Genomic DNA, 12,536 nt, shown 5'->3' on the forward strand with positions numbered 1-12,536 from the left:
CATACATATCTGGACTAATGTCCTGACTGGGCCAGCAAAAATAAATAAATAAATAAAAATGTATAATCAAATGACAGAGTCAAGAGCACCACAGCAAACCCCTTATTTTGGTGTTCAGGTTTTACTACGTTAATGGGACCGTCGCAGATGGGAATCTACTGGGAGAGGAAGCAGAATACTTTTCCAGTCTCAGGTATGTACACACTATGATGATAAAGAACAGTCCAACAGTACAAACATCCAATGAGTGACTGGAATGCTGAAACTATGATGTCACAGGTGGATGAGTCCAGACAATGTTTTGCCGTGGCATGTAGAGCCAATGGCGGTGAGGAGGGGGGCGGACCACACCTTTCAGGTAATTGTGTCTCCCTGTAATGACAGGTAATCCTGCCGGTATTTTTAGCTCAGTAATGGGAGGAGGCCCTGACATGTGTGACGGTAAGGATTTGTATTTCCATTTACGCACAGAACAAGCAAAGAAACAAAAGTGGCTTGTATGGAGGGGTGAATCAGAGACAGGAACAAGTGCTCTAGAGATAAATGACAGGTTGACAAAGACTCTTTCAACAGTGAAACCACTCTCCGTTTGCTCCACCGCACTCATGACAGCCCTCTTGAACTCAAAATAGTCATCACGCACCTTAAAACAACCAATAGGCTTTAAAAATGTGTCGTCACATCACCAAACTTACTACATACCTCTGCATGAGTGCTAGTACAATAGGTCACATGACTACAACCAATGAAAATGACCACAGTCCCTCACATCACTTGATAAATTACAAAAATAAAGGGACAATTCACACAAAATATTTCATTATATACTCACAAAAAGTATAAACTTTAAATACTTTAATGGTCACTCTTTTCATGTTTATGATACTTTTTAATGGTGGTTTTGAATCTTTTTTTTTAAGCTTGTAAGCTTCAGTACCAGCATGAAAAACTAATTTTCTATTCTAATTTTCACAGAAACAACAAAAAAGGTCATATGGGGTTTGGAAAACATGAGGGGGATTATTTTTTATATATATTTTTTTTTTTTTACATTCAGCGTGTGCAATTTGTAAGATCCATCATTTAACCCTCTCTGTACGTCAGGTTGACGGCAGAAAGACAAACCACAAGCTTTTCGGTCAAGGAAATTAAACAACGATTAAACTGAACTGGCATCATGTGCAGCTGATACTGGGATGTTATGCATTCTTCTGAACAGTGAGCTCTTTCGTGTCTCAAATTCCATCGCAAACCGCATGTCATTTATTTGCTCTAAGAGGGAATCCACAACTACGCATCTGAGGGCTAATTGTTACTGTCATATACCACACTAAACATTTTTTAGGGGCCTTCATTGGAAAAAAAGTTACCTAAACAAGGGTTTCATGTGGTAACACCTAAATTAGCTAGTCAAAAAACATCAGTCAAGTCAAAAAGATTTCACTGAATTAAATTCACCAAACAAAGCCTCTAAAGTATAAGGCGGGCCAGACATTTGTGGGTGGTTGCATGGGTTATTTTAGCCAGGCCCACCCAGGACCTCTGTCAAAACAAAATATTTAAATTAAGGTAATAACAATTGCATAAGTCGGCTGAAATACACTTCCAAAAAAAATAAAATAATAATTCTTAAAAAAAATCTTGTTAGATAGATTTATACATGAAATTATCAACAATACATAGGCTATAATTTAATCCCTTCAATTACTTTGAAACACACCAAAAGTGCTTTAAATGGATCATGCTTTGAGTTGATGATATTATCATTAAAAAAATACTTTAATGGACACTTCACATCAAAGGGATGCTTTCATTGTACAAAATACTTATATAGATGCGAGTGTGTGTTTAAATCTTATTCTGTACTAATGCACATATGAGCTTCCAATTCTACTTTTAATGACGTTTCTGCTTGGCCTCGGTGAGCCATTACCTTCCAGCCGGCTGAGCTGTTGCTGTCGCCCTTATCTTTGAAGTAAGGCACGCTCTTCACCATCCACTCGTATATCTGAGACAGGGTGAGCCGCTTCTCGGGGGAGCTCTCGATCGCCTTAGTGATGAGATCAGCGTATGACATATTCCCCCACGCGTTCCTACGAGACGAGCTGCTCTTCCTCTGGGCCGCTGCAGGGCTGGAGCTGCTGGCAGGGGCGGGGAGCGGCGGCACCTGTTGCGGGTGCGTCAGCTGGGGATTCGGCTGCTGGGGATGCTGTTGCTGGGGATGAACGCAGGTGTCCTGGCAGTGGAAGCCGTCCAAAAGGACGGGTTTCTCCTCCTGGTAGTCCTCGGTCTCTTCTAATAAACTTAGACTGTTAATAAAGTCCACGATACCTTGCTCCTGCTTGACGGACGGTGCCGGGGAGGACGTGTTCGAGCTCCCCGGTTCGCTGAATTCCGGTCGGTGCAGCGGCCAGGTGCATGAGCGCGGACGGGAGAGAGGCTCGAAATCCGGGTCGATGTCAACCAGCTGTTGCTGCGCTTCTGCCATCCCAAAATCAAAACCAAGTCAGCTGACTGTCCTTAAACAGATGATAACTGCAGTGAAGATGTTGTCTAGTTTGCTAACACTAACAATCGCACATGATCGTATCTGACTGACAATGAAGCCCTATGTCTGATAGTACTGTGTAACTCAGCGATGTGTGAATCGTACCATGCCTAGCGGGGTTTTAAATGAAATGACTGTTATGAAGCGCTTTCAGGGAGCAGCGCGTTTTAGAGTTGAGTGGCCTGGCCACGCCCACAGCGGGAGTGAGAGCCGCGTCAGCCAACCACAAGCGCGTATTCAAAAGGTAAACAGAGATTACGTTTGCATAACCCACACTACTCCCGTTTATCCCGATGCAGGCTGTTTCTACACAGTACTATCTATTTTATGTTACTGTAATTAAGAGTAATTAAATAGTGACAGTATCTATTTTCAATTTCACTAGGCTATAACTATAGCATAGTTCATTAGATGTACTTATTTCTAGTGACTAGTTAGTCATTATGTATCAATTCCAGATAGATATAGTAGTAACGTTATATATCCCAGTTGTTAATATAAACATTTCTTATCTCATTAGTTCTCTAGTTAAGAAGTGAATAGTTGATATCTGAGCAACAGATCCCCATATGATTCAGTGGCAAAAATTAACAATTCATTACCAGTAACAGTGGGATAGATACTTGTCATTATCGGCTAAGGAATAAGTACTACAAGCCCAAACAAATAAATAAGTTCTAGTGACTAACTGAATAGATATTGGAATAATATAGTTGTTAGTGAAATTGAAAAAGATACTAGTCAGTATTGGATTATTTACTTAAAATATGTAGCCTACTAGTAACAAAAATAGATATTCGTTTTAAGAAAATAAATGTTAAAATGTCTTCTAAATTTCAGTTAAACAGGGTTTACCGAGGATTATGACTGCCATGGAAGAATTTGACCACAGTTTAGCTTTCCATTCACTTTTTTAGTTGTATAATATCAAATAATCACCAGTTTAATATATTTTGTTAATAGGCTTTGAAAGCGGTCCTTTCATCAAGATTTAAAAGGCAGAGTGCAGTGAGATTTATAAACCATTTGGCACTTACTCGTCTGTCAAACAGTCTATCCTCCTGTATCTTGTTGGAGTTCCTATATTTGTACTAAGGTGCTTTATGTTTTCAACGAAGGATACATGTGGCAAAGTCAAATATGTGTGTGTGTGTGTGTGTGTGTGTGTGTGTGTGACCGGTGCTCATGCAGAGCCTGTCAAAGTTACTCATTAGAGGGAGGCATTAACTACATGGCAGTGACACCAAGTTTTACATATTACACAAATAACATTTTATGTGCACCAAATTATTAAAAAACTAAAAGCATTTAAATCCCATAATACAATTAATCATTCGTACAATTTCCCTTTGATAAATTAAATTCGATGCGTTACATTTGATTTCAAAAGTCTCTATAAGACTTTTATTTTGAAAATAAATATTTACGTGGACTATCCCGGAAGTAAAATCATTTCTGAAGCTTGTGTCTGTTTGTACATTGCTGAAAATCCTCCGCAGGTAGTAATACAGGAGCCATATGAAGAGTTAGCACAATTTAATCTGAAACAGTCTATTATAAACGTACATGCATTGTAGAAGATAAAGCAGCTTGCTTATAAAGGGGACGCAATTGTATTGATGTGGAATTGGACCAGGTGTTAGAATACAAAAGGATTCCAGTCCAGCACAAGGTGTCGGGATGAGCTTCTTCAGTTTCGGACAAAGTGCTGAAATTGACGTAGTTTTAAATGATGCCGAGACGAGGAAAAAGGCCGAGCACAAAACAGAGGACGGGAAAAAGGACAAATACTTTCTGTTTTACGACGGAGAGACAGTCTCTGGGAAAGTCAATGTAACCCTGAAAAACCCAGGGAAGAGGCTCGAGCATCAAGGCATCAAAATAGAATTTATCGGGCAAATCGGTAAGTGCAACGTAATATGAACGAGCGATGCTTGATGACGTAACGAATGTGCTGTAATGTTCCGCTCATACAACATTTACATCTGTGTTTGTTTGCATTTTTTTTTCATGCAAGTTTCATAATGGGGACTCAGACTGAAGCATTAAAAATGCTGAAGTGTCAAATTACAAAAACCTAGTCTCGTGACATATGACACATAAACGATGGTTGATTCGTGATCGAATGGTTCTTTCGAGTTGAATATTTTCAGTGAATCGAAAGAACCGGTTCAAAAAACAGGTCTTAACGATTCCTTCACGATTCGGAGCGAATCGTTCTGACATCGCTCCTCGATATCTTTATTTTAAAAGAAAAGATTAAACACTAGTATGCTATTCTGCATTCATCCAACAACTCGTTGCTCGCTGACCTGTTGATCCGAGAACCGTTCTGTTTAGGCATTTTCCAAAAACAAATGTTACAAAGAAATAGTTAAAGAAATAGTATTAACACTTTTCAGCTAAGACAAGTAAATGAAATTTAGTTTTATTTAATGCATTTGCAAATTATATTTAGGTCTTAAATAAATAGACACAATATTAGCTGAATCATGAATACAACAAATTGAAATGGGAATTTCGTTACATACAAAATTAAGAAACACCCTTATAATTAAAACCCATTATGAGCAGCAATATGTGCTAACGAATCATTGAATCGCATTTTAACCTGTTCTTTGAATCTGATTGTTCAAAAGAACCGATTCTCCGAAGTGAGTCGACTTCCTATCTCTGTTAAAAAAGGCGTTATAAAAACCACACCTCTTGATGCTTACCATAAGCTTTGGATCCTGTTTTTATTTTCAGTTATGAACAGTTTCCTTAAACCATGATTGTTATTCCTTGTTCTAAGTTAACGCTTTATTTAAAGCCATACATTATAGACCCTTGAATCATCAAAAAGAAATGTTAAGTAACCTGGATGTATAGAAAATGTCACATGTTTTCCCTGATATTTATACATCCTTATATTTATTGTATTTTAAAGGGTTAATTCACCCAAACATTTGCTCACCCTCATGTTGTTCCAAACCTAACAAACTCAAACCATTTAAGAATCGTTCTAATTTGAAAGAAATAAAACAGAATACACAAACAATGCAAATTTATAAAGAAATCACATTTTCTCTCCGGTGTCTTGTTCATTTTCCTTGTAGAATTGTACTATGACAGAGGAAACCATCATGAGTTTGTCTCTCTGGTAAAGGATTTAGCTCGGCCTGGAGAAATGGCTCAGTCTCAGACCTTTGATTTTGAGTTCACACATGTGGAGAAACCGTACGAGTCCTACACAGGCCAGAATGTAAAACTACGGTATGTGTTCCTGTCATTGTGTAGTTCAATATAGATTGTGTATGTGAGCACTCACAATATGTTGTACATTTATTTCATAGACTTTATATATATATATATTTTATGATTTTATTATAAACTATAATTTTTCCCTCAGCTATTTCCTGCGGGCAACCATCAGCAGGAGACTGAATGACATCTGCAAAGAGATGGACATCGTAGTGCACACACTCAGTACATATCCAGAACTCAACTCCTCCATAAAGATGGAAGTGGGAATTGAGGACTGTCTGCACATTGAGTTTGAGTACAACAAGTCGAAGTAAGTCTGAAAAACAGCCAGAGGATGGGAGGTTTTTATGGCTTAGATGATTTGTTAATGTAAAATAGTTCAATAAAATAAATATTTGTCACTTACTGATATATTTTTTAGCATTTCCCTCTGTTTTTTTCCCTCCTAAAAATCTTGAAAATTCCAGGTATCATCTGAAAGATGTGATTGTGGGGAAGATCTATTTCCTATTGGTGCGAATTAAGATCAAACACATGGAAATTGATATTATTAAACGGGAGACAACAGGGACAGGGCCAAATGTGTACCATGAAAATGACACCATTGCAAAATACGAGATTATGGATGGAGCACCTGTCCGAGGTATGAAACAATTCTTAAAGTAATAGATCACACAAAAAAAATTAAATTATCCCATAATTTACTCAGCGTCAAGCTATCCTAGGTGTATATGACTTTCTTCTTTCAGCCAAACACAATCGGAGTTATATTAAATAATATCCTGGCTCTTCCCAGTTTTGTAATGGCAATGAATATTGCCCAGGCTTTTGAAGCTCCAAAAAGAGCATTCATCCATCAAAAAAGTAATCCATACAACTCCAAGGGGTTAATAAATTCCTTCTGAAGTGAAGCGATTGGTTTTTGTAAGAAAAATCTCCATATTTTAAAACTTTATAAACTATAATCACAGGTTTCCAGCAATGGCCGTATGCGTGTTCACGCGAGTTTTTTTTCTTAAAAAAATGCATGGCTTGGCTTCAGAAGGCATTTTTTAAAGGGATTATTCACCAAAAAGGAAAATTCTGTCATTATTTATTTTATTATTTTATTTACTGACCCTCAAGTTGTTCCAAATCTGTATACATTTCTTTGATCTAACACAAAGGAATGTATTTTGAAAAATATGGGTAACCAAACAATTGTGGGGCACCATTGCCTTCCATGGTATAGAAATATATATTTTTAAAATCAGAATAAACCAAAAATTTGGTTAACCATATTCTTCAGAATATCTTCCTTTGTGTTCAGCAGAAAAAATAAATGTATACAGGTTTGGAACAACTTGAGGGTGAGTAAATGATGAAGAATTGTCATTTTTTGGTGAACTATCCCTTTAACTCACTGGAGTTGTTTGGATTGCTTTTTTGATGGATGGATGCGCTTTTTGAAGCTTCAAAAACTCAGGCACTATTCAATGCCATTACAATACTGGGAAGAGCCAGGATACTATTTAATATAACTCTGATTGTGTTCGGCTGAAAGAAGACGCCTAGAATGGCTTGAGGGCGAGTAAATTATGGGATCATTTTAATTTTTGGGTGAACTTTTCCTTTAACACCCCCTGATGGTCACTTATATTTATAAAGATGAAGTTTCTGCTGGATCAAACGTGCAGTAAGCAATTTCTGAGAAACGCTGTTGAAAGTGGATCGGACTGAGCACCACAACACACTTGTAGCCAATCAGCAGTAGGGGGCATTTACACTCATGATGGGGGAGGAGAGAGAGTGAGCAAGAGGGAGATTTGTAGAAAGACTGAGATGGCTGAGAGACATTACAAAAAAGAAAAGGTCAGAGAAATATCGTGGGAAAAAGAAGGGCTATGATTAGGCAAGAGCTTTAGGACCCACATTCAAATTAGAAAAACTTTCCAGCGCTGGAGTGGCGTAAGCGGAAAGCCTGAAAACGGATGCAGAGGCTGCGTTGTTTCTGCTCCATACGTGAGTAACAGTGGTTTTGCTATGCTAAGATATGCTGTTGTTGTAATGTTAGCTATATAAACAAGACAGTTTAGAGTGTCATTGTTTGTCTGGAGCTAGTGTGCTGCTTGTGACTAACAACCAACTCTTGCTTGTTTGTACTCTTGTGCACTCTGTTCATTTTTTTGGATCTTTTTGTTCATTATTTTGCTTCGGTTCAGCTATGAAGAAGGACATCCACTCTTGCTTTGGGTTAGGGCTGGGCGATATGGCCAAAAAAAATGATCACGATAATTTTTTTATATTAGTCGATATCGATAATTAACAAGATAAATGTCAGTTCTTTATTTCTTTCAAGTTTAAAGGCAGATTTTTGCTCCTAAGTGAAATTTGTAGAAACCAGAGCGTTAATTGTGGTTTTAAACTACTCTTTATTGTCAGAACATATCATGACAAACACTTGCCAAACCGGTGAACATTTCACAGATCTGAGGTAGAACATTCAAACATTTGTCATTTTTCCTTAAAATAAATATCTGAATAGAAAATTATATTTCTTAGTTTTTTGCATGTGCTAATGGGGGATATTGTTTAGTGTAAAGTGACTTTGATGGCACGTAGCCTATCTTCAGCACAGTTTGCAGTGCAGGCTGCAATATTAATATTACATGTTTTATCTCAAACCGCATATTTGACAGTGAGTTAACAGTAAATCTGCATCCTAACTCAAGCTAATACTATGTAAAATTTATGTTCATTAACAAAAACAGTAACATCGGCTAAAAAAAATATAAAAATATTCGGACTGTTTGGGTTTTATTAAAATTAACCATTGGTCATTCAGTATCATGCATTTAGATCATAACCACAGATAAAACCATGGCAAAATGTAACTTTATGGTTTCTATGGTATATATGAAAAACAGTAGCCTAAATACATTATTAAATACTGTAATTATATTCCAGTAGTCCTTTAATACATTTTCTTCATTAATAATATAATACAATTCAATATGTATATCGCACATTTTGTGGTGCAGTTAATATTACTAGGCTAACGTTACAGTAAATCCATGGTAAATGGATTCAGTATCAATTCAGATTCTGACTGTAACGTTGCGCACAGTGTTTCTCCTGTTTGTCAGCGCTGTTTCGTGAGACATTAGTGTTGTTCGCTGAATCTCGTGAGTTTACTCGACGATCAGAGTAAACGCATCTGCTCTCGTGAGCTCGCGCTGCGCTGCCGATTGGACTTTGAGCCGAGCGGATGAATGGTCCGTGTGGCGCGCGGTTCAAATGAGTTTCGTTCCGATTTTGGCGCATAAACATTATCGAACATTTATCGAACTCTTGATATTATTTTATCGAGAAAAATTATATCGCGATAATTATCGTTATCGTTTTATCGCCCAGCCCTACTTTGGGTGTTCGTGCATTTTGGGGGAGGAGCAGTGAAGGGAGGGGTGTGTTTGATTGGGTTGATTTCAAATATCAAGTGTTTCTCAGAAACTGCTTACTGCGCCTTTAATGTGAAACATGTTTACAACTGACTTGAAATGAAGTATACTGTATTTGAATTTTATCTTAATGGCTTTAGGTGAATCCATCCCCATCCGTCTTTTTCTGGCTGGGTACGAGATGACGCCCACCATGAGGGACATTAATAAGAAATTCTCTGTTCGTTATTACCTGAATCTCGTACTCATTGATGAAGAAGAGCGACGTTACTTCAAACAACAGGTTGGTGTTAAATAAATGAAAAATAGTAAACTAAATATGAAAACAATTAATCCACAAGTTATGCATTTTGTGTTTAAGGATTCATACTTGTTTCCCCAGCAATGGTGAAGTAATCATTAATTGTTCAGAACGTGATCTATTTTGTGTGTTGTTGTTATTTATCTATCATCGTTTGTGGATTCGTAGGAGATTACACTATGGAGGAAGGGAGACGTTGTGAGGAAGAGCATGTCCCATCAGGCTGCCATCGCCTCCCAGCGCTTCGAGGGCTCTGCAAGCTCAGAGAAAGCACTCTCTCAAGCTAAAGAGGACAGCAACTAAACCTAACCATGCCAGCTAATCATCTCATGTGTGTATGTGTTAGAGAGAGAGTGTGTGTATGGATTTAAAGAAGGCGTGTGCTCCCAAAATAGACCGAGCAACGTAAACATGATATTTCGCATTCCTAAACATTACAGTTTATGATCAACAAGTTCTTAAGTAGCTTTTAAAAAGGGGATGAATGTGAAAAGCAAAAACACTGATTCCAAAAAACACGATTTGATATTTACAAATTCTTCCTGGCGGTTCCTCTGAGATTGTTTACTTTTTTTGTCCGCCACCCTGGATTTAATTGATTTATTAACCGTATATTTAATTGAAGCATTTCAGCCGTCCATCTAGACAACACAAACACATTCCATCTCTATCTTCCTTTACCAGCCTTTTTAAAAATCTGTATTGAGTGTTTTGTTATTGTAGATTTCTTCTTTCATAACATATACATTGCATACAGTGTTCGGTTTGTTTTCTCATGAAATGGTATTTAACTAATTCATATTTTTAGTGATTTTTTTATATATATACAGTATGCTTACCAATACATGCCTTTTTACGTTTTGTTGCCATTCCCGAAGATAAATTAGAAGCACTTCAGGGTTTTTGCCAATGTGATTTTTAGTGTCTCAGGAGGAACCCTAAACTCCATATCAGTCTCAAATTAATCACACATTTCTGTTTAGATTCAACTACCAAACCAAATTAATTTCCCTACAAGTATGTAGCTGAACTGAAATGCACCTGCATTTTTTTTTTTAAGTCTGTTGGTTTGTATTGACCTAATAATACTTTAACAAGCTCCTTGCCATTTTTTAAAATGTAGATTTTTTTTTTTTTTTTTGCAATTTAATTCAGTATTATTGCTGTTATGGTTTGGTTATGGGAAACCAAAATGTTTGACGTTGTTGGTTGAAATTTCTTGGGTAACACTTTACAATGAGGTTAACTTTTAAACAACCATATTTTAAAGTGTTACTATGTTGTCACAGGCTGTTTTGAAGTTAAATGTTCTTTAATTCCTGTTAGTGAATAATTTCTAGAATTCAGGAGGCATTAATGTCTTATATTTGTTCTCATTTTTTTTTTTTTTTTACCAACACTGGAGATCAGCTCTCATATTTCATGTCATTTCTCTAACCTTTTACTAACCAATATATGACCTGCAATATTTGACCATACAAGTGCAACTTGTTTGAACTTGATAAAGTGATCAGGATGAAGCAGAAGCATTAACACTTAGCGCAGTGTAAGGGATGCATGTCCTGGAAGTGATTGCACACCCATTTTTAAATTGCAGGCCCATAGACCTAGGTCAGGGTAGTGCCATATTTAATTTTTGACAGCAATGAAAACAGGCTGCAAGGGGTAGAATTAGTGCTTTCAATGAATTGTGCTGTTGTTTAATATCAGTCCGATTGATCGGCTGACAAAATGTCTTGATTTGATCTAATACCTTCAGACAGTGCATGCCATTGTAAAAACTGTAAATCTATCTCTCACAGCCTCGTTTTCAACTGCGTTAAATTTAATATGGCTTCTAACCTGACCAAGGTTTATTACGGCTGCCTTTCAGAGCAGTCCTTTGTTAGTAGCTCTCACTGTTGTGATTATTTCTTGTCATGTTAGGACCGTTGGGGGTGTTTATCCGTCCGAAAAACCAGGATGAATCATCTCATGATGAGCTGCCTTCTTTGAGACTGCAATTTCACAATATTGGTCTTTTGTTAGTACTTCCATTCACTAAAGTAAGAAAATAAAAGATCCTTGTGTCAGGGAATGAATATAAAGTGAGATTTAGATCTGAAAAATGATTGTGATATACTGATCAAACACACTAGGCTCTGAATATTGTTTGCTAAAATGCCTTTTTTTATATATATGGCATGTAAAAGAAGAACCCTTGCTTTTGGTGTCAAACGAAAACATGACAAGGCCTATCACTGAGGACTAAAGCTCACGTTTTGATGTGTACAGTAAGTGATACCTCTGCTGTCTGTTTCACAAATCTAAAGCATCTCTTTGCTGAATACTCATGGCTCTATGTGCCAGACTGTGTTTACTGACTTCATGTATATGATTTAAAAATTAGCACTGTGTATCCTTTCAAAACAAAGAAGGAACCAAGAATTAATTGTTTCCTAACTTTCTTTACATTTATCATCGTGCAAAAAAAAAGTGCTGCTTAAAACGGCATTAGATAACCATATTTCTATATTAATATTATGTATGTGCAGTATATATTTACATAATTGTAAGTATATGATTTAGAGATCTCAAGGTACTAGCAGAGTTTACAAAAGGGATTCTAGAAAATTCTAGATCTGTGCTAATGTCAAACAGAGTGCAGAACACATGTGATCTAAATGCTCTTTCAGTACTTGTGCTGTATATGAAATTTGTTTTTACTCTGATTCCTCAAAAAAAAAAAAACGCTCTTTTCCCTCATTTAATCTTCCAGTGTCACGTGTCCTCATTTCACCAGCAATGGCACTCAGTTAGGGAAAATAAGGTGTGTAAAAGGAAGATACTGTCTATTCATGGTCTTATGGGGAAAATAGCATGTTTTGAGGCTAATTGGGTATCTAAATGGTTAAAATCAGTCAGCAGTGGCACTTGATAACCACTAGAGGGCAGACTCACGCCTCATTTGACTAGTCGGCACTTCATAGCCATTTTGATGAGAAAAGCATTAAACGTATATATT

The 12,536-nt window shown here is 37.0% G+C and overlaps 2 protein-coding genes across 2 annotated transcripts in view; one reads left to right on the top strand and one right to left on the bottom strand.

Annotated features, from left to right (window-relative positions):
- Positions 1-2,753, bottom strand: part of foxo1b (forkhead box O1 b) — a 35,437-nt gene extending 32,684 nt beyond the window's left edge. Inside the window, exon 1 of the mRNA XM_077242390.1 lies at positions 1,934-2,753. Within this exon, the coding sequence (XP_077098505.1) occupies positions 1,934-2,488 (555 nt within the window). The 5' untranslated portion in view covers positions 2,489-2,753. The remainder of the gene's footprint in view (positions 1-1,933) is intronic.
- A 1,207-nt stretch (positions 2,754-3,960) lies between these two features.
- vps26bl (vacuolar protein sorting 26 homolog B, like) lies at positions 3,961-12,282 on the top strand. The gene is made up of 6 exons (XM_077242422.1): positions 3,961-4,451; positions 5,647-5,803; positions 5,940-6,104; positions 6,262-6,437; positions 9,372-9,514; positions 9,701-12,282. The coding sequence occupies exons 1-6, from the start codon at positions 4,229-4,231 to the stop codon at positions 9,833-9,835; spliced, it is 999 nt and encodes a 332-aa protein (XP_077098537.1). The 5' UTR covers positions 3,961-4,228; the 3' UTR covers positions 9,836-12,282.
- Positions 12,283-12,536: the final 254 nt, after the last annotated feature.

This window comes from Siphateles boraxobius, unplaced genomic scaffold (genome assembly GCF_051911475.1).
Source record: "Siphateles boraxobius isolate OS27281-9 unplaced genomic scaffold, OSU_SipBor_1 25, whole genome shotgun sequence".
Classification (NCBI taxonomy): Eukaryota; Metazoa; Chordata; class Actinopteri; order Cypriniformes; family Leuciscidae; genus Siphateles; species Siphateles boraxobius.